This window comes from Oncorhynchus mykiss, chromosome 3, assembly GCF_013265735.2.
Source record: "Oncorhynchus mykiss isolate Arlee chromosome 3, USDA_OmykA_1.1, whole genome shotgun sequence".
Lineage (NCBI taxonomy): Eukaryota > Metazoa > Chordata > Actinopteri > Salmoniformes > Salmonidae > Oncorhynchus > Oncorhynchus mykiss.
This window is the reverse complement of record NC_048567.1, coordinates 77,679,463-77,707,152: the sequence shown is the minus strand read 5'-3', so window position 1 is coordinate 77,707,152 and position 27,690 is coordinate 77,679,463. Positions and strand designations below refer to the sequence as shown.

At 45.1% G+C, this 27,690-nt stretch overlaps 1 protein-coding gene across 1 annotated transcript; it reads right to left on the bottom strand.

Moving 5' to 3' along the window:
- Positions 1–366: 366 nt before the first annotated feature.
- LOC110520623 (protocadherin-17) lies at positions 367–27,690 on the bottom strand. The gene is made up of 4 exons (XM_021598026.2): positions 24,022–27,690; positions 22,800–22,858; positions 22,457–22,629; positions 367–1,644 (listed from the first exon to the last, which is right to left on the bottom strand). The coding sequence occupies exons 1-4, from the start codon at positions 26,500–26,502 to the stop codon at positions 1,034–1,036; spliced, it is 3,324 nt and encodes a 1,107-aa protein (XP_021453701.2). The 5' UTR covers positions 26,503–27,690; the 3' UTR covers positions 367–1,033.

The window sequence follows — 27,690 nt, the reverse complement described above, 5'->3', positions numbered from 1 at the left end:
TTTAATTAAAGATAATTAGTTGGTGTTAAAGATAATTAGTTGGTGTTAAAGATAATTAGTTGCTGTTAAAGATAATTAGTTGGTGTTAAAAAGAAAGGTGACTGTGGTAAGAGTCATGATTGCATAATGAGTATGATAATATCAAGTTAACTAGAGTGGGGTCTCGACCGCTATTGTAAATAGTCACGGCTCGTTTTGGTGTGTTTGTGGGGTTGCAGCCTTTTCTGACAGTTGATTAAGCAAGATAAATCATGTCGGTCCTTGAACCACACCTTGGAGAGATAATTATGATCCTCAGGCAGAATAAAGCTTGATAGCTTTAGAGGCACCATTTGTCAAAAAATAATTACATTCTGTGTTCCGCTGTAGCACGTGTGTATACAAATTTAATACAATACACAAGTACAGTAGCTCATATTCACTTGAAAGCTCAGCTTTTTTTTGCACATAAACCGACGATAAAATTACAAATACATTTGTAAAAAACGGCTTGATTTTTCAGCAACCTCAAATGGTTTTATGAAAAGGGACATTCCCTGGTTTACCAGAGCAGAGTCGAATTTAAACGTTTATAAGACACTTCACGTTGTATTTCACTTAAATTATAAATCCAAGCGGATGTTTTTCATACACTACAGTAAGTGAAGACAAAAGCATATCACTTAACAAAAGCAGACAGGACTTAATACCTTAACAGCAGCAATTCGTTCAACAGCCTCACAAAATTGGAGCTTGAATTGTGTAAAACATGGACATCTAAATTGAACAGTATAGCATGAAAACACATAATAGCATGAAAGCAATGATTTTCTTCCCCTTCTTGCTCACAGCAGTCAGAACCATGGACATACATGTTTTCCTTTACGTTTAACAACAAACCACAGAATAAAAAAAAAGACAGAGCTAATGTCTGATGGTTTTTGGTTATACAGTACAATGTCTGGAACCTTCCTGGGTGAACATAAATTACCCTTCCGTCATTCATCTGTGACCGCATCACACGGCACCCAGATGAGGCCCAGACCCTGACCTTTCAGTCCCCAGAGTCCCGCTGGTTTGGACTGACACACTCCATCCCCACACACTCCTGGCTGATGATCCCAGATCTGATCTCAGAGCTGTGGATAAGGCTGTTTGACAGGGACTTGGGCGTGAGGCCGCAAGCCATGTATGACGGCTCCTCCAATTCCGTATGGGGCGGTGAACATTGGCCGTCTGGGGGTCCATAGGCACTGCTGTCTGAGCCCCCCTCCCCGTCCCTCCCCACCTCCTCCCTAGGCCCTTTGGTGTGGGAGTCCAGGGGTGTGTTCCCTTTGGTGGGGCTGCTGGACCCGGAAGAGCACTCCTGCAGCAGGGGACTGCGGGCACGCTGAGACTTGAAGTAGGGTTTGATGTTGGCCACTAGGATGGTGCTGTCCCGCTGCTCCTTGCCGAACGTGCTGAGGGTTTTTCTGGCTGCGCTGCGGTTGAGGCTGCCATAAATCTCTGTCTCAGCCGTGGCCTCCATTCCCACTGGGATGAAAAGGTCGGTGCGATTATCGCCACTGTCTGCTTGGCTTCCTACACGTAGCTTTGGCATCCAGCATCTGTCAGAATGGCCCAGCGCACGACATTCATCTGTGCAGTGAACAGATCTGCCTTGTCCTATGGAAAGAGTTAAAAAGTTGCTATTAAATGACAACCACTTTACAAAGGGATGGGTGCATTTGAGGTATTATCAAATATTGAAGATAAATAATAAAATGTAATTCAGAGCTCAATTTCAGCACTAGAGACCCATATGTCCTCCCAAACCTACTCAAATAAAAACTATAGAAGAATGAATAAATCATTTCTAGGGAATTAGTACAACCACTCAAATTTCCAGTCTGTCAGGACTACGATCAAGAGAAAATGTGAATTCAAAATGCATATTAAATCAAAAGAGACTGTTCGATTTGGCAAAACTGCAACATGGATCCCACACATTACAATCCCTGTGCTTTTGAAGGCATATCCAGCAAGGCAGACTAACAACAGATTACAGTCAATCTAGCTAGCACATACAATTCTGAGAACCATCCCAGCTAGCGCATTACGTTCTGAGAACCATCCCAGCTAGCGCATCACGTTCTGAGAACCATCCCAGCTAATGCATCACGTTCTGAGAACCATCCCAGCTAGCGCATCACGTTCTGAGAACCATCCCAGCTAGCGCATCACGTTCTGAGAACCATCCCAGCTAGCGCATCACGTTCTGAGAACCATCCCAGCTAACGCATCACGTTCTGAGAACCATCCCAGCTAGCGCATCACGTTCTGAGAACCATATGTTTCTTAGAGCTTGGTGAGAGCGTGGTTGTCCTGTGGTTATTTAGCAAACAACCTTCCCACAACTTTCTGGGAATGTTGCAGGATAGTTGCTTGGCTTTGGAATAATCTCAGCACATTTCATTTCTTTAACAGAACATTTCCTAAAACTTCCAACATGGTTAGATTTAATGTAAATGGTGGAAATGTTCTAGGAAGGCTCTCCAACTGGTTTGACATTGGGAATGTTCTCAAATAGTTCAGAGAACGTTAAGAAGCAACTTTCTTCTACAGGAATTTCAGTACTTCAACATAACGTTTCCTTCAGGTTTCCTCATGGTTCTATTCATGGTTATCATGGTTATTTAAAAACAAATACATTCCATTCTCAGCATCAACAAAACTCTCTCTAACTCTCCCTATCTTGTGTGTTCAGGTTTATTGGCCTCGCCCACTAATTGGCCACACCGGATCTTAAGGAGTGTTTTTTTCTTTGAAATGAGGTCTGTTTGAATAGACTAAAATGAACAGCTTTGTAAGCTTAAAAAACATGTCATCCTAACTCCATCCTGGTGGTGCAGTGGACTAATTCCATGGACAGAGAACACAAGATTATAGGTTTGAATCTCATACATGTTTTCGGATGATTTATGCCTAAGGAAATTAATTTCCATCTGCGCTTGGAGCTCAAAAAAATAATCTAGCATTGTTATTAAAATTCTTCATTCTGTGAATGTCTTAAGAAAGTTACAACAAATAATCTTCAAAATGGCCTCCTGAGTGGTGCAGCGGTCTACAGCCTTGGGATTGATCCCAGGCTGTGTCACAGCTGGCCGTGACCAGGACGCCCATGGGGCGACGCACAATTGGCCCAGCATTGTCCGGGTTAGGGGAGGGTTTGGCTGGGGGGGATTTCCTTGGCTCATTGTGCTCTAGTGACTCCTTGTGGCAGGCCGGAGGCAGCAAGCTGACTTCGGTTGTCAGTTGGATGGTGTTTCCTCCAACACATTAGTGCGGCTGGCTTCTGAGTACAGCGAGCAGTGTGTTAAGAAACAGTGCGGCTTGGCATGTCATGTTTCGGGGGACGCATGACTCTCAACCTTCGCTTCTCTCAAGTCCATTGGGGAGTTGCAGTGATGAGACAAGATCACAACCACCAAAAAAAGGGGGGGGGGGGGTAAAACCTCAAACAACCAATATTTCTGATCTCAAGAGTTTTAATAAAACTTTCAACGGAGTAAAACATTCTCAGAACCTCCCTGCAAACTAAAATAAACGTTCCCAGAAGAGGCCATGTTTTCACTTCCGTTCGCAGGGTGTTTAAAAAACAATGTACAGTTTTACTGGTCAGGAAATGTATGGCTTTGTTACCAGAACCAATAGGAAACTACAAACTTCTAAGGTACCAAATATGCTGCCTGGGAAGTGCAATTGTTTTTGTCTGCTTTTCATCTCCAGTCAGAGGGAGAACCACACCAGTTTTACATATATATGCATACAGTGCATTCGGAAAGTATTCAGACCCCTGGACTTTTTTCACATTTTTGTAACGCTATAGCCTTATTCTAAAATGAATGAAATAAATAAAAATCCTCATCAATCTACACACAATACCCCATAATGACAAAGAAAAAACAGGTTTTTAGAAATGTTGGCAAATTTATAAAATAAAAAAAAACAGAAATACCCTATTTATATAAGTATTCAGAACCTTTGCTATGAGACTCGAAATTGAGCTCAGGTGCATCCTGTTTCCGTGAAATCATCCTTGAAATGTTTCTACAACTTGATTGGAGTCCACCTGTGGTCAATTGAACTGATTGGACGTGATTTGGAAAGGCACACACCTGTTATATGAGGTCCCCCAGTTGACAGTGCATGTTTCTGCAGCATTGAAGGTCCCCAAGAACACAGTGGCCTCCATCATTCTTAAATGGAAGAAGTTTGTTGGAAGAAGTTTTGCTGGCCGCCCGGCCAAACTGAGCAAATGGGGAAGAAGGGTCAGGTGACCAAGAACCCGATGGTCACTCTGACAGAGCTCAAGAGTTCCTCTGTGGAGATGGGAGAACCTTCCAGAAGGACATCCATCTCTGCAGCACTCCACCAATCAGGCCTTTATGGTAGAGTGACCAGACGGAAGCCAGCGGCAGGGACTGGGAGACTAGTCAGGATTGAGGAAAAGATGAATAGAGCAAAGTACAGAGAGATCCTTGATGAAAACCTGCTCCAGAGCGCTCAGGACCTCAGACTTGGGCGAAGGTTCACCTTCCAACAGGACAATGACCCTAAGCACACATCCAAGACAACGCAGGAATGGCTTCAGGACAAGTCTCTGAATGTCCTTGAGTGGCCCAGCCAGAGCCCGGACTTGAACCCAATCGAACATCGCTGGAGAGACCTGAAAAAAAAACCTGTCAGAGCTTGAGAGAATCTGCAGAGAAGAATGGGAGAAACTGCCCAAATACAAGTGCCAAGCTTGTAGTGTCATACCCATAAAGACTCGAGGCTGTAAAGCTTCAACAAAGTCCTGAGTAAAGGGTCTGAATACTTATGTAAAAAAATATATATATACAAATTAGCAAAACATTCTAAAAAACTGTTTTTGCTTTGTCATTATGGGGGTATTGTGTGAAGATTGATGAGGGAAAACAATTATTTAATACATTTTTTAATAAGGCTGTAACGTAACAAAATGTGGAAAAAGTAAAGGGGTCTGAATACCTTCCGAAGGCACTGTATAACAACCACAACATAGGCAGTACGACCAGGAAAGAGACTCATTTAAATGTAGTTTTAAAGGTAGCTATCCCCACTGTAAAGAAACTAGCCTTTGACAATGATGTAGAGAGAGAGGTCTGTGTATTGAAAAGGTTCATGGAAGCATTTGCACAGTTGATATTTTGGACTACAGTTTTTATGACTGTGGTGACTAAAAATCCAGTGTTACATTGCCTTCTCACTATGTGCGTTGAATTCAAATGAGTTCAGACAATTAAGAATTGATATATGGGTTGAGCACCTGTTGAGAGAGGTGCCAACAAGGCATTTTATGTTTATTTTGCAATGCATATGGAAAGTGGTTAAATATAGGAAACTATCATACCTTGACTCACAGGGATAGTTTATTTTCACAGCTTACAGGCGAAGACTCTCACTTTGCCCGAAACAATAGCTATTTGTTATCAAAGTTAGTGTGTTTGTGTCAAACGAGTTGCACACCCTTTGCCAAGATACACCTTTCAGTGGTGGATGGTATGCGGATTTGCCATGTCTCACACAACACAGACCAATCACACGTTAGGAACTTCCCTTCTTACATACAGATGTAGGATCTTAATTTGACCAGTTTCTCACAGCAGGAAAATAATCCTGCAGTAACAGGAAATGTTCATTATTATGTGGATTATAGTTAATGGACATTTTTTTGATGGGTTGATCCATTTTTCGTTAGTGCAAATTAAGTCTGAAATTGTGGAAATTCGAAACTTTAGAAGCATATTTATAACTCAAATACACGTTAGCATTTCCTGTGACGCAGGATTTGTTTTAGCGACAACAGAGTGGTCAAATTAAGAGAGAACAGCTGTCCTGTAACTATTCCTAAAGACAATGTGGGGGATCTTACAAAACATAGCCAGAGTAGACATCTGGCTGTGTTTTGCCATGTACGTGCCCGAGTCAGTAAAATTAAAATCTCTGAAAGCACCATAGAGTTCCAAGACTAATCATCTTTAATGGGTCTACAATTGCAGGCGTGTGCCTTGTGGATGCTTGTTAAAAGCCAGAGACACAGAGAAGCCATTTAAAGAGATCACAAGGGTGGTGGTATTACGTCTAAGCTGAAAGGGGGGGGGGGGGGGGGGGGGTGGGAAATGTTTTCAAAGACAAAGAACCTGCCTGGTCGTGGTAAATAGAAAAAGCCTAGCAACAGAGACGCCCGGTACACACGCAGCTAGAGGCTCCTGGTGACAGGACATACTTCGAAGGGAGGACAGCTATTGGTGCATTCATCGCCTGTATCAAATCCGAGAGGAGTCTACGATAAAGGTGAAAATACACAAAAAAAAAAAGCAATATTCAATCCACCCTGTTGTTAGGGCTTGTGGTGACTTTGTGCTAAGTTGAAACTATTATTCCAGGCCATATGATCCTCCTGTCCAGGTAAAGGACACATCAACCTACACCTCACTACGAGGGCAATTTGGGCCTATAGAGCAAATACATCATACCAGAAACCGATTGCCCCAGAGGAGAAAACTGTCTGCAAACTGCCTGTCAATTCAATATAAAACGGACCAACAGTAACCATTCAGTGTAACAATCAGTTTAGCTTTAAACAACATATTGTACAACCAAAGACACAACTCTGAGTACAACAGAAAAAAATCCATAACACAAGCTATTCATTTTAGTACCTGTTCTTTGCAATGATCTTATCTCACTAAATGCAGGTCTATAAATTAATTGACATTACAGTCAAGTAAGCGTCTGTGCTGCGTGTCAATTCCGTTTCTGAACATATGAAACATCTCTTTCAGTATCGTTCCATTTGATTGGTCTTTGGACAGGGTCTGGAGAATTACATTCAGAAATATGTGCTCCAGAAAGGTAGGATTGAATTTACACATCCCACAGAGAGACTGGCCCTGCCGTTTCCCCTGACAACACACACACACACACACACACACACACACACACACACACACACACACACACACACACACACACACACACACACACACACACACACACACACACACACACACACACACACACACACACACACACACACATCCCCCTGGCAACCATTTCTGTCCTCCTGGGCATACCACAAACACACAGCTCATAGCAATGGAGTGGAAAGTAGTCCACCTGATGACCTTAGTACTGTCCAGGGACCTGATGACCACAGTACTGTCCAGGTACCTGATGACCAATGTACTGTCCAACTGATGACCACAGTACTGTCCAGGGACCTGATGACAACAGTACTGTCTACCTGATGACAACAGTACTATCCAGGGACCTGATGACCACAGTACTGTTCAGGGAACCGATGACAACAGTATTTTGTGGGCTATACTCAGACTTGTCTCAGGATGGTAAGTTGGTGGTTGAAGATATCCCTCTAGTGGTGTGGGGGCTGTGCTTTGGCAAAGTGGGTGGAGTTATATCCTTCCTGTTTGGCCCTGTCCGGGGGTATCATCGGATGGGGCCACAGTGTCTCCTGACCCCTCCTGTCTCAGCCTCCAGTATTTATGCTGCAGTAGTTTATGTGTCGGGGGGCTAGGGTCAGTCTGTTATATCTGGAGTACTTCTCCTGTCTTATCCGGTGTCCTGTGTGAATTTAAGTATGCGCTCTTTAATTCTCTCTTACTTTCTTTCTCTCTCTCGGAGGACCTGAGCCCTAGGACCATGCCTAAGGACTACCTGACATGATGACTGCTCGCTGTCCCCAGTCCACCTAGCCGTGATGCTGCTCCAGTTTCAACTGTTCTGCCTGCGGCTATGGAACCCTGACCTGTTCACCGGACGTGCTACCTGTCCCAGACCTGCTGTTTTCAACTCTCTAGAGACAGCAGGAGCGGTAGAGACACTCTCAATGACCGGCAATGAAAAGCCAACTGAAATATACTCCTGAGGTGCTGACTTGCTGCAGCCTCGACAACTACTGTGATTATTATTATTTGACCATGCAGGTCAGTTATGAACATTTGGACATCTTGGCCATGTTCGGTTATAATCTCCACCCGGCACAGCCAGAAGAGGACTGGACATCCCTCATAGCCTGGTTCCTCTCTAGGTTTCTTCCTAGGTACTGGTCATTCTAGGGAGTTTTTCCAAGCCACCGTGCTTCTACACCTGCATTGCTTGCTGATTGGGGTTTTAGGCTGGGTGTCTGTCCAGCAATAAGAAGGGCTATACACATTTGATTTGATTTGATACTGTCCAGCGACCTGATGACCACAGTACTGTCAACCTGATGACCACAGTACTGTCTACCTGATGACCACAGTACTGTCTACCTGATGACCACAGTACTGTCTACCTGATGAACACAGTACTGTCCACATGATGACCACAGTACTGTCTACCTGATGAACACAGTACTGTCAACCTGATGACCACAGTACGGTCTACCTGATGACATCAGTACTGTCAACCTGATGACCACAGTACTGTCTACCTGATGACATCAGTACTGTCAACATGATGAACACAGTACTGTCCACCTGATGAACACAGTACTGTCCACCTGATGAACACAGTACTGTCTACCTGATGACCACAGTACTGTCTACCTGATGACCACAGTACTGTCAACCTGATGACCACAGTACTGTCTACCTGATGAACACAGTACTGTCAACCTGATGACCACAGTACTGTCTACCTGATGACCACAGTACTGTCAACCTGATGACCACAGTACTGTCTACCTGATGACCACAGTACTGTCTACCTGATGACCACAGTACTGTCTACCTGATGACCACAGTACTGTCTACCTGATGACCACAGTACTGTCAACCTGATGAACACAGTACTGTCTACCTGATGACCACAGTACTGTCTACCTGATGACCACAGTACCGTCAACCTGATGAACACAGTACTGTCTACCTGATGAACACAGTACTGTCTACCTGATGACCACAGTACTGTCAACCTGATGACCACAGTACTGTCTACCTGATGAACACAGTACTGTCAACCTGATGACCACAGTACTGTCTACCTGATGACCACAGTACTGTCTACCTGATGACCACAGTACTGTCTACCTGATGACCACAGTACTGTCTACCTGATGACCACAGTACTGTCTACCTGATGAACACAGTACTGTCTACCTGATGAACACAGTACTGTCTAGCTTATGACGACAGCACTGTCTACCTGATGAAAACAGTACTGTCTACCTGATGACCACAGTACTGTCTACCTGATGACCACAGTACTGTCTACCTGATGAACACAGTACTGTCTACCTGATGAACACAGTACTGTCTACCTGATGAACACAGTACTGTCTACCTGATGACGACAGCACTGTCTACCTGATGAACACAGTACTGTCTACCTGATGACCACAGTACTCTCCAGGGACCTGATGACAACAGTACTGTCCACCTGATGACAACAATAGTGTCCAGGGACCTGATGAGCCCAGTACTGTCCTGGGACATGATGACCACAGTACTGTCCACATGATGACCATAGTACTGTCCAGGGACCTGATGACCCCAGTACTGTCCAGGGACCTGATGACCACAGTACTGTCCAGTGACCTGATGACAACAGTACTGTCCAGTGACCTGATGACAACAGTACTGTCTCACGAACTGATGACCACAGTACTGTCCTGGACCCTGATGACCACAGTACTGTCCACATGACGACAACAGTACTGTCAACATGATGACATCAGTACTGTCAACCTGATGACCACAGTACTGTCAACCTGATGACCACAGTATTGTCCACCTGATGACAACAGTACTGTTCACCTAATGACCACAGTATTGTCAACCTGATGACATCAGTACTGTCAACCTTATGACAACAGTACTGTCCACATGATGACAACAGTACTGTCCACATGATGACAACAGCACTGTCAACCTGATGACATCAGTACTGTCCAGGGCCCTGATGACCACAGTACTGTCCACCTGATGACAACAGTACTGTCAACATGATGACAATAGTACTGTCAACCTAATGACCACAGTACTGTCCAGGGACCTGATGACCACAGTACTGTTCACATGATGACAACAGTACTGTCAACCTGATGACCACAGTACTGTTCACATGATCACAACAGTACTGTCCACCTGATGACAACAGTACTGTCCACATGATGACCACAGTACTGTCCAGGGACCAGATGACAACAGTACTGTTCACCTGATGACCTCAGTACTGTCCACATGATGACAACAGTACTGTCCACATGATGACAACAGTACTGTCCACCTGATGACAACAGTACTGTCCAGGGCCCTGATCACAACAGTACTGTCCACATGATGACAACAGTACTGTCCACATGATGACAACAGTACTGTCCAGGGACCTGATGACAACAGTACTGTCCACATGATAACAACAGTACTGTCCACATGATGACAACAGTACTTTTCAGGGACCTGATGACAACAGTACTGTCAACCTGATGACAACAGTACTGTCAACCTGATGACCACTGTACTGTCCACCTGATGACAACAGGACTGTCAACCTGATGACAACAGTACTGTCAACCTGATGACCAATGTACTGTCCACCTGATGACAACAGTACTGTCAACCTGATGACAACAGTACTGTCAACCTGATGACCACTGTACTGTCCACATGATGACAACAGTACTGTCAACCTGATGACAACAGTACTGTCAACCTGATGACAACAGTACTGTCAACCTGATGACCACTGTACTGTCCACATGATGACAACAGTACTGTCAACCTGATGACAACAGTACTGTCCACCTGATGACCACAGTACTGTCCAGGGAACTGATGACCACAGTACTGTCAACATGATGACAACAGTACTGTCCAGGGCCCTGATGACCACAGTACTGTCCAGGGAAGTGATGACAACAGCAATGTCCAGGGAACTGATGACAACAGCACTGTCAACCTGATGACAACAGTACTGTCCAGGGCCCTAATGACCACAGTACTGTCCACATGATGACAACAGCACTGTCAACCTGATGACAACAGTAATGTCCAGGGCCCTGATGACCACTGTACTGTCCACATGATGACAACAGTACTGTCCACATGATGACAACAGGACTGTCAACCTGATGACAACAGTACTGTCCAGGGCCCTGATGACCACAGTACTGTCCAGGGAAGTGATGACAACAGCAATGTCCAGGGAACTGATGACAACAGCACTGTCAACCTGATGACAACAGTACTGTCCAGGGCCCTGATGACCACAGTACTGTCCACATGATGACAACAGTACTGTCCACCTGATGACAACAGTACTGTTCAATTAATGACAACAGTACTGTCCACATGATGACAACAGTACTGTCCACCTGATGATAACAGTACTGTCCACCTGATGACCACAGTACTGTCCAGGGACCTGATAACCACAGTACTGTCCAGGGACATGATGACTACAGTACTGTCCACCTGATGACAACAGTATTGTCCACCTGATGACCACAGTACTGTCCAGGGACATGATGACTACAGTACTGTCTACCTGATGACAACAGTATTGTCCACCTGATGACCACAGTACTGTCCACCTGATGACCACAGTACTGTCGACCTGTTGACAACAGTACTGTCCACCTGATGACCACAGTACTGTCAACCTGTTGACAACAGTACTGTCCACCTGATGACCACAGTACTGTCAACCTGATGACATCAGTACTGTCAACCTGATGATATCAGTACTGTCAACCTGATGACAACAGTACTTTCCAGGGCCCTGATGACAACAGTACTGTCAACCTGATGACCACAGTACTGTCAACCTGATGATATCAGTACTGTCAACCTGATGACAACAGTACTGTCCATCTGATGACAACAGTACTGTCCAGGGCCCTGATGACAACAGTACTGTCCACATGATGACAACAATACTGTCCACCTGATGACAACAGTACTGTTCACCTAATGAGCACAGTACTGTCCAGGGACCTGATGACAACAGTACTGTCCAGGGACCTGATGACAACAGTACTGTCCAGGGACCTGATGACCTCAGTACTGTCCACCTGATGACCACAGGACTGTCCACCTGATGACCACAGTACTGTCCACATGATGACAACAGTACTGTCCAGGGACCTGATGACAACAGTACTGTCCAGGGACCTGATGACCTCAGTACTGTCCACCTGATGACCACAGTAGTGTCCACCTGATGACCACAGTACTGTCCACATGATGACAACAGTACTGTCCACCTGATGACAACAGTACAGTCCACCTGATGACAACAGTACAGTCCACCTGATGACAACAGTACAGTCCACCTGATGACAACAGTACTGTCCACATGATGACAACAGTACTGTCCACCTGATGACAACAGTACAGTCCACCTGATGACAACAGTACAGTCCACATGATGACAACAGTACTGTCCACATGATGACAACAGTACTGTCCACCTGATGACAACAGTACAGTCCACCTGATGACAACAGTACAGTCCACCTGATGACAACAGTACTGTCCACCTGATGACCACAGTACTGTCCACATGATGACAACAGTACTGTCCACCTGATGACAACAGTACAGTCCAGGGACCTGATGACCACAGTACTGTCCAGGGACGTGATGACCACAGGACTGTCCAGGGACCTGATGACCTCAATACTGTCCACCTGATGACCACAGGACTGTCCAGGGACCTGATGACAACAGTACTGTCCACCTAATGATATCAGTACTGTCAACCTGATGACAACAGTACTTTCCAGGGCCCTGATGACAACAGTACTGTCAACCTGTTGACAACAGTACTGTCCACCTGATGACCACAGTACTGTCAACCTGATGATATCAGTACTGTCAACCTGATGATATCAGTACTGTCAACCTGATGACAACAGTACTGTCCATCTGATGACAACAGTACTGTCCAGGGCCCTGATGACAACAGTACTGTCCACATGATGACAACAATACTGTCCACCTGATGACAACAGTACTGTTCACCTAATGACCACAGTACTGTCCAGGGACCTGATGACAACAGTACTGTCCAGGGACCTGATGACAACAGTACTGTCCAGGGACCTGATGACCTCAGTACTGTCCACCTGATGACCACAGTAGTGTCCACCTGATGACCACAGTACTGTCCACATGATGACAACAGTACTGTCCACCTGATGACAACAGTACAGTCCACATGATGACAACAGTACTGTCCACATGATGACAACAGTACTGTCCACATGATGACAACAGTACTGTCCACCTGATGACAACAGTACAGTCCACCTGATGACAACAGTACAGTCCACCTGATGACAACAGTACTGTCCACCTGATGACCACAGTACTGTCCACATGATGACGACAGTACTGTCCACCTGATGACAACAGTACAGTCCAGGGACCTGATGACCACAGTACTGTCCAGGGACGTGATGACCACAGGACTGTCCAGGGACCTGATGACCTCAATACTGTCCACCTGATGACCACAGGACTGTCCAGGGACCTGATGACAACAGTACTGTCCACCTAATGACCTCAGTACTGTCCACCTGATGACCACAGTACTGTCCAGGGACCTGATGACATCAGTATTGTCCAGGGACCTGATGACCACAGTACTGTCCAGGGACCTGATGACAACAGTACTGTCCACCTGATGACAACAGTACTGTCCAGGGACCTGATGACCACAGTACTGTCCAGGGACCTGATGACCTCAATACTGTCCACATGATGACCTCAGTACTGTCCACCTGATGACCACAGTACTGTCCACCTGATGACCACAGTACTGTCCAGGGACCTGATGACCACAGTACTGTCCACCTGATGACCACAGTACTGTCCAGGGACCTGATGACCTCAGTACTGTCCACCTGATGACCACAGTACTGTCCACCTGATGACCTCAGTACTGTCCACCTGATGACCACAGTACTTTCCAGGGACCTGATGACCACAGTACTGTCCAGGGACCTGATGACAACAGGACTGTCCACCTGATGACAACAGTACTGTCCACATGATGACAACAGTACTGTCCACCTGATGACAACAGTACAGTCCAGGGACCAGATGACCACAGTACTGTCCAGGGACGTGATGACCACAGGACTGTCCAGGGACCTGATGACCTCAATACTGTCCACCTGATGACCACAGGACTGTCCAGGGACCTGATGACCTCAATACTGTCCACCTGATGACCACAGGACTGTCCAGGGACCTGATGACAACAGTACTGTCCACCTAATGACCTCAGTACTGTCCACCTGATGACCACAGTACTGTCCAGGGACCTGATGACATCAGTATTGTCCAGGGACCTGATGACCACAGTACTGTCCAGGGACCTGATGACCACAGTACTGTCCACCTGATAACAACAGTACTGTCCACATGATGACCCCAGTACTGTCCAGTGACCTGATGACCACAGTACTGTCCACCTGATAACAACAGTACTGTTCACCTGATGACCACAGTACTGTCCAGGGACCTGATGACTACAGTACTGTCCAGGGACCTGATGACAACAGTACTGTCCACCTGATGACCACAGTGATGTCCACCTGATGACAACAGTACTGTCCACCTGATGACATCAGTACTGTCCAGGGACCTGATGACCACAGTACTGTCCAGGGACCTGATGACCACAGTACTGTCCAGGGACCTGATGACAACAGTACTATCCAGGGAACTGATGACAACAGTACTGTCCACACGATGACCACAGGACTGTCCAGGGCCCTGATGACAACAGTACTGTCCAGGGCCCTGATGACTACAGTACTGTCCAGGGACCTGATGACAACAGTACTGTCCACCTGATGACCACAGTACTGTCCAGGGACCTGATGACAACAGTACTGTCCACCTGATGACAACAGTACTGTCCAGTGACCTGATGACAACAGTACTGTCCACATGATGACAACAGTACTGTCCACATGATGACCACAGTACTGTCCACCTGATGACAACAGTAATGTCCACACGATGACCACAGTACTGTCCAGGGACCTGATGACCTCAATACTGTCCACCTGATGACAACAGTACTGTCCAGGGACCTGATGACCTCAATACTGTCCACCTGATGACAACAGTAATGTCCACACGATGACCACAGTACTGTCCAGGGACCTGATGACCTCAATACTGTCCACCTGATGACAACAGTACTGTCCAGTGACCTGATGACCACAGTACTGTCCACATGATGACCACAGTACTGTCCACATGATGACAACAGTACTGTCCACATGATGACCACAGTACTGTCCACATGATGATAACAGTATTGTCCACCTGATGACCTCAGTACTGTCCACCTGATGACAACAGTACTGTCCACATGATGACCACAGTACTGTCCACATGATGACCACAGTACTGTCCACCTGATGACCTCAGTACTGTCCACCTGATGACAACAGTACAGTCCACCTGATGACCTCAGTACTGTCCACCTGATGACAACAGTACTGTCCACATGATGACCACAGTACTGTCCACCTGATGACAACAGTACTGTCCACATGATGACCACAGTACTGTCCACCTGATGACCTCAGTACTGTCCACATGATGACCACAGTACTGTCCACATGATGACCACAGTACTGTCCACCTGATGACAACAGTAATGTCCACACGATGACCACAGTACTGTCCACCTGATGACAACAGTAATGTCCACATGATGACAACAGTACTGTCCACCTGATGACAACAGTAATGTCCACACGATGACCACAGTACAGTCCACCTGATGACAACAGTACTGTCCACCTGATGACAACAGTACTGTCCACATGATGACCACAGTACTGTCCACCTGATGACAACAGTAATGTCCACATGATGACAACAGTACTGTCCACCTGATGACAACAGTAATGTCCACACGATGACCACAGTACTGTCCACCTGATGACCTCAGTACTGTCCACCTGATGACCTCAGTACTGTCAACCTGATGACCTCAGTACTGTCCACCTGATGACCTCAGTAATGTCCACCTGATGACCTCAGTACTGTCCACCTTATGACGTCAGTACTGTCCACCTGATGACCTCAGTACTGTCCACCTGATGACAACAGTACTGTCCACATGATGACCACAGTACTGTCCACCTGATGACCACAGTACTGTCCAGGGACCTGATGACCACAGTACTGTCTACCTGATGACCTCAGTACTGTCCACATGATGACCACAGTACTGTCCACCTGATGACCACAGTACTGTCCAGGGACCTGATGACCACAGTACTGTCCAGGGACCTGATGACCACAGTAGTGTCCACCTGATGACCACAGTACTGTCCACATGATGACAACAGTACTGTCCACCTGATGACCACAGGACTGTCCACCTAATGACCTCAGTACTGTCCAGGCAACTGAAGACAACAGTACTGTCAAGGGAACTTATCACAACAGTACTGTCCACCTGATGACCACAGTACTGTCCAGGGACCTGATGACCACAGTACTGTCCAGGGATCTGATGACCACAGTACTGTCCACCTGATGACAACAGTACTGTCCAGGGATCTGATGACCACAGTACTGTCCAGGGACCTGATGACCTCAATACTGTCCACCTTATGGCAACAGTACTGTCCACCTGATGACATCAGTACTGTCCAGGGACCTGATGAACACAGTACTCTCCAGGGACTTGATGACCTCAATACTGTCCACCTTATGGCAACAGTACTGTCCACCTGATGACAACAGTACTGTCCACCTGATGACATCAGTACTGTCCAGGGACCTGATGAACACAGTACTGTCCACCTGATGACATCAGTACTGTCCAGGGACCTGATGAACACAGTACTGTCCACCTGATGACAACAGTACTGTCCAGGGAAATGATGATCACAGTACTGTCCACCTGATGACATCAGTACTGTCAACCTGATGACATCAGTACTGTCCAGGGACCTGATGAACACAGTACTGTCCACCTGATGACATCAGTACTGTCCAGGGACCTGATGAACACAGTACTGTCCACCTGATGACAACAGTACTGTCCACCTGATGACCACAGTACTGTCCAGGGACCTGATGAACACAGTACTGTCCACCTGATGACAACAGTACTGTCCACCTGATGACCACAGTACTGTGCACCTGATGACAAAATAACTGTCCTGGTACCTAATGACCACAGTACTGTCCAGGGAACTGATGACCACAGTACTGTCCAGGGAACTGATGACCACAGTACTGTCCAGGGAAATTATGACCACAGTACTGTCCAGGGACCTGATGACAACAGTACTGTCCACTTGATGACAACAGTACTGTCCAGGGACCTGATGACCACAGTACTGTCCAGGGAAATGATGACAACAGTACTGTCCAGGGAACTGATGAAAGTGGTACAGTGCGTCCCCCTGATGACAACAGTCATTCCATTCCTAGACACTTCTGTCTCTGACTAAGGGAAATGAGAGCCGGCCCCACTTCAGTCAAGTCTATGTTTCCAACTGCAGACAAACTGTGACTATTACCTCCTTCACAGACAGTGCTTGTAAAACAATTCTGGCAAAAGTCTTTAGAGCCTAATTAATACAGTCCCATTTTTGCCAGGACCTATTATATCTCCCGTGCACATGGCGGCTGGTTCAAGAGTGGGAGTAGATATGGATGGTCTATTTTAATACATCCATCGAATTTACACCTTTGTTTTAGGCAGCTCCTGGAAGTAAAGTACAGTATATATGGAGATAAACAATTTTTTTTACCTTTATTTAACCAGGCAAGTCAGTTAGGAACAAATTCTTATTTTCAATGACTGCCTGTTCAAGAGCAGAATGACACATTTGTACATTGTCAGCTCGGGGATTTGAACTTGGAACCTTTCGGTTTCTAGTTCAACACTCTAACCACTAGGCTACTCTGCCGCCCCAATGTGCAGTTGAAGTCAGAAGTTTACATACACCTTAGCCAAGTACATTTAAACTCTGTTTTTCACAATTCCCGACATTTAATCGTAGTAAATTAATCCTGTTTTAGGTCAGTAAGGATCAACACATCATTTTAAAAATGTGAACTGTCAGAATAATAGTGGAGAGAATAATTTATTTCAGCTTTCATTTCTTTCATCACATTCCCAGTGGGTCAGAAGTTTCCATGCACTCAATTAGTATTTGGTAGCATTGCCTTTAAATTGTTTAACTTGGGTCAAACGTTTTGTGTAGCCTTCCACAAGCTTCCCACAATAAGTTGGGTGAATTTTGGCCCGTTCCTCCTGATAGAGCTGTGGTAACTGAGTCAGGTTTGAAGGCCTCCTTGCTCACACAAGCTTTTTCAGTTCTGCCCACAAATGTTCTATATGATTGAGGTCAGGTCTTTGTGATGGCCACTCCAATAACTTGACTTTGTTGTCCTTAAGACATTTTTCCACAACTTTGGAAGTACTGTATGCTTGGGTTCATTGTCCATTTGGAAGACCCATTTGCGACCAAGCTTTAACTTCCTGACTAATGTCTTGAGATGTTGCTTCAATATATCCACATCATTTTCCTCCCTCATGATTCCATCTATTTTGTGAAGTGCACCAGTCCCTCCTGAGCAAAGTACTCCGACAACATGATGCTGCCACCCCAGTCTGGCTTTTTTATGTCGGTTTTGGAGCAGTGGCTTCTCCTTGCTGAGCGGCCTTATATATAGGACTTGTTTTACTGTGGATATAGATACTTTTGTACCTGTTTCCTCCAGGATCTTCACAAGGTCCTTTGCTGTTGTTCTGGGATTGATTTGCACTTTTCGCACCAAAGAACGTTCATCTCTAGGAGACAGAACACGTCTCCTTCCTGAGCGGTATGATGGCTGCGTGGTCCCATGGTGTTCATACTTGCGTACTATTGTTTGTACAAATGAAAGTGGTACCTTCAGCCGTTTGGAAATTGCTCCCAAGGATGAACCAGACTTGTGGAGATCTACAATTGTTTTTCTGAGGTCTTGGCTGATTTATTCAGATTTTTCCATGATGTCAAGCAAAGAGACACTGAGTTTGAAGGTAGGCCTTGAAATACATCCACAGGTACACCTCCAATTGACTCAAATGATGTCAAATAGCCTAACAGAATCTTCTAAAGCCATGACATAATTTTCTGGAATTTTCCAAGCTGTTTAAAGACACAGTCAACTTAGAGTATGTAAACTTCTGACCCACTGGAATTGTGATACAGTGAATTATAAGTGAAATAATCTGTCTGTAAACAATTGTTGGAAAAATGACTTGTGTCATGCACAAAGTAGATGTCCTAACTGACATGCCAAAACTATAGTTTGTTAACAAGAAATTGTGGAGTGGTTGAAAAACAAATTTTAATCACTCCAACCTAAGTGTATGTAAACGTACGACTTCAACTGTATACTAAAGTATTTGGACACCACTTCAAATTAGTGGACTTGGCTATTTCAGCCCCTTTGCTGACATGTGTATAAAATTGAGCACACAGCCATGCAATCTCCATAGACAAGCATTAGCATTGGAATGGCCTTACTGAAGAGCTCAGTGACTTTCAACGTGGCACTGTCATAGGATGCCACCTTTCCGACAAATCAGTTTATCAAATTTCTGCCCTGATAGAGCTGTCCCGGTCAACTGTAAGTGCTGTGGAAACGTCAAGGAGCAACATAGACTCAGGCGCGAAGTGGTAGGCCACACAAACTCACAGAACAGGACCCCCGAGTGCTGAAGCGCGTAGCGCATAAAAATCATCTGTCCTCAATTGCAACAATGACTACCGTGTTCCAAACTACCTCTGGAAGCAATGTCAGCACAATAATTGTTTGTTGGGGGCTTCATGAAATGTGTTTCCATTGCCGAGCAGCCATACACAAACCTAAGATCACCATGTGCAATGCCAAGCGTCGGCTGGAGTGCTGAAAAGCTTGCCACCATTGGACTCTAAAGCAGTGGAAACACATTCTCTGGAGTGATGAATCACGCTTCGCCATCTGGCAATCCAACGGATGAATCCGGGTTTGGCAGGAGAACGCCCAATGCATCGTGCCAACTGTAAAGTTTGGTGGAGGAGGAATAATGGTCTGGGGCTGTTTTTCATGGTTTGGGCCCCTTAGTTCCAGAAAAGGTCCATCTTAACGGTACTGCATACAATGTCATTCTAGACTATTCTGTGCTTCCAACCTTGTGGCAACATTTTTAGGGAAGGCCCTTTCCTGTTTCAGCATGACAATGCCCCTGTGCACAAAGTGAAGTCCATACAGAAATGGTGCAGCACACCACCAATCAGGCCTTTATGGTAGAGTGGCCAGACGGAAGCCACTCCTCAGTAAAAAAGCACATGACATCCCACTTGGAGTTTGCCAAAAGGCAAAGGATCTGAATACTTATATAAATGATATTTTAGTTTTTTTATGTTAAATTTGCAATTTGAAACAATTTCTAAAAACCATTTTTTTGCTTTGTTTATTGTGTGTAGATTGATGAGGGGAAAAAAACCCAACAAATAATCAAGGGGTCGGAATATTCAACGAATACACGGTACATGTAAAAAATATATGTATATATATATATATAGTTTACTGATCATTCTTATAACTCTCAGATAAAAGACAAACACACTTCAGAACAAACTTCATTTTGAGACTATCTGTTGCTCCATGTAGGGAATATTTTATTCAATGCCCTTCTATTGGCTTATAGCAGTAATGCCAATGTTTCATCCAATAATATTTTCATATATTTTTGTAATACCTGAAGGGGTCTTAAAATTCTAAATCAAATCGCAAAATGATCCTTGGTATGACCCCCCCCCCCCCCCCCCCCCCCCCACCCAGAGCTTGGACTCCAGAGGGTTATTAAGACAAGAAACAGGCTTTTAGTCTGGAGTAGGCCTTGGCTACTAAGTGACCGCAAGTGAAGAGAAAAACAAAACAATCCACTTGTTAAAGGAGCTAAAACAATAACAAAGTGTACTCCCCATCACTGTTTGGGTAAAAAAGCGGGGGGGGGGGGGGGGGGCTGGAGAAATGTAACCACTCTCAAATTCAAAGACAGAGCTATGGATGCTAGAACTGACCATCCATAATATCAGAAGTATAGTTATAAACATGTATTGAGGAATGTGTTTACATTTTCTTTGTTTACAAACATTGGAGTAAAACAAGCTTATATTTTGGGTTCTGATGGGGAAGGAATGTTGAACTACTGGGCTTCCTGAGTGGCACAGCAGTCTAAGGCACTGATGGGACAAGACTGTAACTACCAATTGCACATTATGAAATTGGGGAGAAAAATGGGTGAAATAAAATAGAGAAATTAATGTACTTCTGGTGTACCAAAATGCAATGTTGTTGTGATCAAGTCGTAATAATGACTAGGTTGGTTATACATTTCATTTATAACAAAAAGTAGGCAAAAAGTTGACGGGATGCTAAAGTTGGCAGGATGCTAATGTTGGTGAGATGCTAAACTTGGCACGATGCTAAACTTGGCACGATGCTAAACTTGGCACGATGCTAAATTTAGCGAGATGCTAAAGTTGGCGGGATGCTAAAGCTGACGAGATGCTAAAGTTGACAGAAAAACATCTTGGTTTGAAAGGTGTATATGGGAGATGTGCCTCATTGTATCGCACAGAAAAAGAGCTACATAAACCAATCAGAATCCGACAAGTGGTGAAAAGCACTTGACTGGCGGAAAGTGTTTCAAACTCATCAACGCTTATACGTATTGAGAACATCAACAAGACTTTTGACATAACTGGCACGAAATAGTCCTATTTATCATTCCCTATCGTACGTACATCTTTACCATTCTAACAGTCCATTAAAGGCACCTGAGAAAGAAAGTATTCTGTCAGCAGTCACCAAACGCTACATGTCTGTTTGTACTGAAAGTGTCTGTCATGCTCTTTTGTCCCTGTCTTGTGATGCAAGCAAAGGCTTGCAGAAAGTTCATAATCAAATAATGAAATGTTCAAATGAGACAGCCATAGAGGTACACTTTACAAAGCTGGCAGAGGGTGTTTGAATATCATTTCCTTCTGTCAATGGACCCTTTTATCCCCTTAACTATCGTCTATTTTCCACTATGGCGCCTTCATGTCATCTTGGCAGTGTAGTTCAACATTTCTGCACCAGCACTGAGCTACAATACGAAGCTGTCTCACAGAGCTAAGATTTCATTACTGCTGCAAAGAATTCATACTGCTACAATCTCTTTTAAGTATTATGATTTCAGTAATCTCTTTGAGGTGTACACTGTGTAATCATCATTTACTTTAGCTTTACACTGAGGGCGGTTCTGTAGGATTATAGGGATAGACAGACTGTCAACACACGTGTTTGTAGTGCATGTTGGCTTGGTGCAGGGGGTCTGATACAAGGGTCTGTTAAGCATCTTCACGATGTCAGAGAGAGAGAGAGCTTCCACTCACCCTGGTCAAGAGGCTGGCCATTAACTGCTGTGGCTTTCATCTTGAGGGCCCCCCTGGCAGACGTGTTGCAGGCGCAGCCTTTATTAGTATCCAGGTCACTATCAGCCTGGTCACTATCACCATGGCCACTGTCTCGGAGGCTCGCTCGCTCTGCATCCTTAAAAGTTGAGCTGCTGCAGGATGGGGAGAGAAACATGAAATAAATATAAAAAAATAACTCACTGTCTATCTCTCTTGTGATCGCCTCTGCGCCCTATTTTGACATATTTTTATAGCCTGATGCCTCGATATTGACTACGATGCAAAATGAGGCGGTTAGGTCGTTGTCATACAGCGACCTTACCTTTGAGCAAATGGTTGCCTGTTGGCCACGTTATTCGGCTCCGAAGGAAAATTATCCGTCTGAGAATAAAATCAGAGAGAAATTATTAGTTTATTGTTTCTCCAGACATTTTTTGTAAAAATATTTTTTTAATGTGTGCAACATGAGATATTCAAAGGATATGCCCATAGCTGTGGCTTGGCCTACATTCTGATCTGTACATTTGAATCATTTAGGAATATATGAAACATGGTAATACACCATGTTCCAAAAGTGGCACCCTGAAAAGAACAAATCTCCTTCACGTCCATACTACACGTGCCTGTTTGGCGAGGCTGAGCAGTAAATGTAGCAGCCACTGTCATCTGCATCCACGTTTCTACTTATCATGAGAATTATTGTGTTTGTGTTGATCACACCCACATGCCATAGCAACGTGCCCTAGCAACAGACCTTGTCATCAGTGTTATCATCTCGGAGACTGTCCTAGATATTTACATCATTAACAACTGAAAAACACTGCTGTGCTAAATACAAATACATGCATTCCCTGTCAATTGAATATGCTGGCTTGCATAAAGCAACCCTGTCATTTTGTACAAGGTAGAGCTGGACCCTGGTAAAGGCCTTATCGTGCCAACATAGGATTTGGATTTGTGGAACTGGTCCATGTTTGTGGAGGGCAAGAAATGGGATTGTAAGGTTATGCTGTATGCATCTAGCTGTCTGGCACATAATATTTTACTAATGTGATCAGACAAGCTGTTGTCCAATCCCACATTTCGGGCAGGGTTTTGTTTTCACAGACAGATCTGGCAGTGGCAGCACAGCAGCGCAGTCCAAGACTCACATGGTTTGCATATCTAACAGAAATGGGTTTCTGATTATTCAGACCACCTGTAAGGTGCTGGTAGAAGCGAATCATAATGGGCCAATTTCAAAATGGTTAGGATCTCTGTGGAGGAGAAGTAGATTGCAAACAGTCTATTCAAGCACGCTAACAACCGGTGCCAACATATATTTTAATATATTTCTTCAATATGGCGTATTATCCTGTATTGGCTGCATTTTTTGACTCCTTCAATTGGCAATATTGTAGGGCGCCAGGCAGGGAATAAAAATGATAAGAAGGATATGTGATTGCATGGTGCCTGAGAGTATTGATTTGAAGAATTACCTCTCTTGTGGCAGATTAGAATCCATGAATGGAGAATAAAAGGCTGACAATGATTCTGTTTCTTACCTGTATCACTGACATTCTATTCGTAGGAGTCTCTGTGGTAAGCCCCGCGAAGCTCGAGTGACAGCCAGCCCGAGGTACCGTCAGGCTGTTGAAAGTGGTTTTCAGATACATGACCTCTGACCTGGGCAGCGTGAGAGGCAGGGGGCTAGTCGCCTGGTAGTCGAAACAGATAGGCGAGGTGATGAGAGACGGGCTGCTCACCACGTTCATCCTGCTCACAGAGTCCCTCTCCTCCACCTCGCTCTGCACCAGCATGATGTCGCTCTTGTTGATCCTCTTCTTCTTGCCGTTTCCAACCGGGGGATTGGAGTTGGAGTACTCGGCCATACGGCAGTTATAATTCCCAGCCTCCTTATCTTGATGCTTGGACTTAACGGCGATGGTAGTCATGACAGCCAGGAGCATGAGGGAGATGATGCAGAGGGTGATGATGAGGGGCAGGGACATGTCCCAGTGCTGCTGCTCCCCGCTGGCGCTGGACTCCCCTGCTGCCATGGCTCCTGTGTTGGCCTTAATGATCAGCTTAGCCACGGCAGACAGTGGGGGCTTGCCGTGATCGGTTACCTTCACTACCAGCTCTACAGCTGGGGCCACGTCCTCCCACACAGCATGGGCAGTCCTCACCTCGCCGGCCACAGGGTCCATCTCAAACAGGTGCTCCTCGTTACCCTCCCAGATCTCGTAGGTCAGACGACCGCTCTCCCCGTGGTCCTGATCGACCGCTCTCACCGTGGTCACTATGTACCCCAGACCTACATTTCTAGGGACCATGATTTCCACAGTGTCATTTATCAGGAGGGGTAATACAATAACTGGTAGATTGTCATTGACGTCAAGCACACTGACTCTGACTGTGGCACTGCCCTCCATATGAGGAGACCCTGCGTCTTTAGCTTGAACTTTGAACTCAAAGAACTTAGTTTGTTCGTAGTTGAAAGACCTTGAGGCGTATATGGCTCCGTTGGTAGGATTGACAGACACGTAGGTGTAAACTGACACGTCTCCGATGTGCGACGGTGAAATGGAGTAGGACACAGTTCCATTCTGACCTATATCTGGATCATGAGCCAGAACTGAGCCTAAGTACTCCCCTGGGATGTTGTTCTCAGGCACCTGGAGCACGTACACTGTCTTGGTGAAACGCGGTGCATTATCATTCTCATCCAAGATTTTCACTGTGAACGATTTGGTGTAATTCAACGAAGGTATTCCGTTGTCTCTGGCCACTATGGTCACGTTATATTCGTCTTTCAGTTCCCTGTCTAGAGGTCTGTCTGTGAGCAGAGTGTAAAAATTATCATTGTTTTCCTGCAGCCTGAATGGTACATTGCCAAGCACCCTGCACTGGAGCTGGCCATTCCTCCCAGAATCCTTATCAGTGACTCTCACCAGGGCGATGACAGATTCTGGAGGCGCTGCCTCACTGATAGCTCCCTGGCGGACGGAGACAAAACTTATAACGGGCCAGTTATCATTCTTGTCAAGCACTTTGACTGAAATCTTACAATGGCCAGGGATGGGGTTAGGCCCCAGGTCCATGGCCTGCACGTCAAATTCAATGGTTGGATTATCCTCATAGTCAATTTCTCCCTGAATCTTAATGACTCCTGTTTTGGGATCAATAGAAAACAACTCTTGGACTCTATCGGATGCATATCCACTGAAAGAATAGACTACCTGTCCATTGCTGCCCTCATCTTGATCAGTTGCATTCACATCTATCAGCATTCTCCCAGGCGGTGAGTTTTCAGGAAGCTCCAGCATGTAGCCGGGTTTGTCAAATACTGGGCTATTATCGTTTGAATCAGTAACTCTCACATTGATTTGCATGGACCCTGATCTTGGATACTCCCCTCCATCAATGGCTGTCAAAAGGAGGGTGTGATGAGACTGATCTTCCCTATCTAGAGGGCGCTGAACCACCAATTCAGGATATATGGTTCCATCACCCCTCAATTTCAAGTCCAAAGAAAATGTATTGTAATCATCTCTGGTGACCTGATAAGTCTTTATTCCGTTTTGTCCAGAATCTGAGTCGTGTGCAATTGTTAAAGGGAACCGTGTCCCAGCAGCTGCGTTCTCTGAAATATCAATATTGATGTGATCTGAGGGGAAACTGGGGGAGTTGTCGTTTATATCCACTACATCAATCTTGATCATGCATATTTCCTTGTCGTTGGCAAACACTTCCATAGAGAGCTGACACTTAGGGTTGCGTTTGCACAATGTCTCCCTGTCAATCCGCTGTTTGGTAAAAAGCAGCCCACTCTCCGAATCCACATCAATGAGATGTGGAGCAGAATTCTCCAGAACTCGAAAGTTCGATTTGGTTCCTTTCTCCACCGGTCCAAATCCGGCATCCTTAGCAATGTTTCCGATAACAGTTCCAGGTCCCTGCTCCTCCGGAACAGAATAATTTAGATTTTTCAGTGTCCGGGCTTTAGCCCAGAAGAGAAGGAAACATATGACAGGAAGACGCATATCCCTTTACTGTGTAGGATGCGCGTGCTTAAAAAATGTCCCTTTTAACTTCCAACCTGTTGATTTGTCCAGGTGCCACACACTACGACTAAAATCACACGAGACAGGTAGTTTTGTATCCAAGACGACAGAGGATATTTAATCGATGTATGAGCCAGCCTTTCCTCTCTTTTACTCGGTTATTCTAACCTCCTTCACATGCCATATACAGATATAATGAACTATTTCTGTAAACAGAGATGAACGCCCAAAGACATATCACGCATTAGCCTAACGCAATACACAATTGAACATGTGGCAGACGTGATTCACTTGTGCGATGAATAAAATATATTTAGTGATTTTAAAGCGTTCATGATTTCCCTTGTTGCTACAAGGTTACATCCGTTTGTTCAACACTCTATGCTGAAGGTTAGGCAGTACAAATGCGCAAAGCCCATGCGGCATCTACACCTAGTTTACAGAAAAATACGGAGATATTCATTCATTTAACTACACATTTTCCAGCGTAGCCGGCTACCATCTACAGTACACAGTATACTTTTTTTCTGTGAGAGCTAGGCTACACACTGTTGCATACTGGTTATGAACATGTAGGCTACATGAACTAACCCATAAAGTATCCCTATAGCAGATGCACCAATAAATATGCTTTTTCGGGACCACGTTTTACATCCTTTCATTCACGAACATCTGGAGAGCGATAAGGACTTTTGCCCGATAATTGTCCTATAATCAGTCCATTAATCCGGTAATCCAGTCCAGTTGGACCTTGTGCTCTTGCATCCTGCATTGATTCGGAGGTAAGAGAATCAACACTGCCTCTTTAGAGGTTACACAAATCCAAAAAAATAAGGTGCACAACGTTGTAGATTTTCCGATATGCTCAAAATTGTGTTTGTTTTTCTTCTTCCTGTGTTCAATTCTCCAGTCACGTCAACAGTTGAAAACAGCTCGTCTTGGCATTGAGATCTGGTTACCACAAGATTCCTCAATACGCCCTACACCGACTCCAGTTTATATCTTGGTGCATATAACATGTTTCTGATCGTCTTCCAGCCAATGAGTGAAACAGTGACAGATCCTGCCTTGGGGGTTTTCTCCAATAGGTCTGGCAAGTTCGCATTGAAGGAGGGCTGTTCCGCTGGTACGTGACTCACTTACTGATGTGAGCGCACTGAGCAGGGA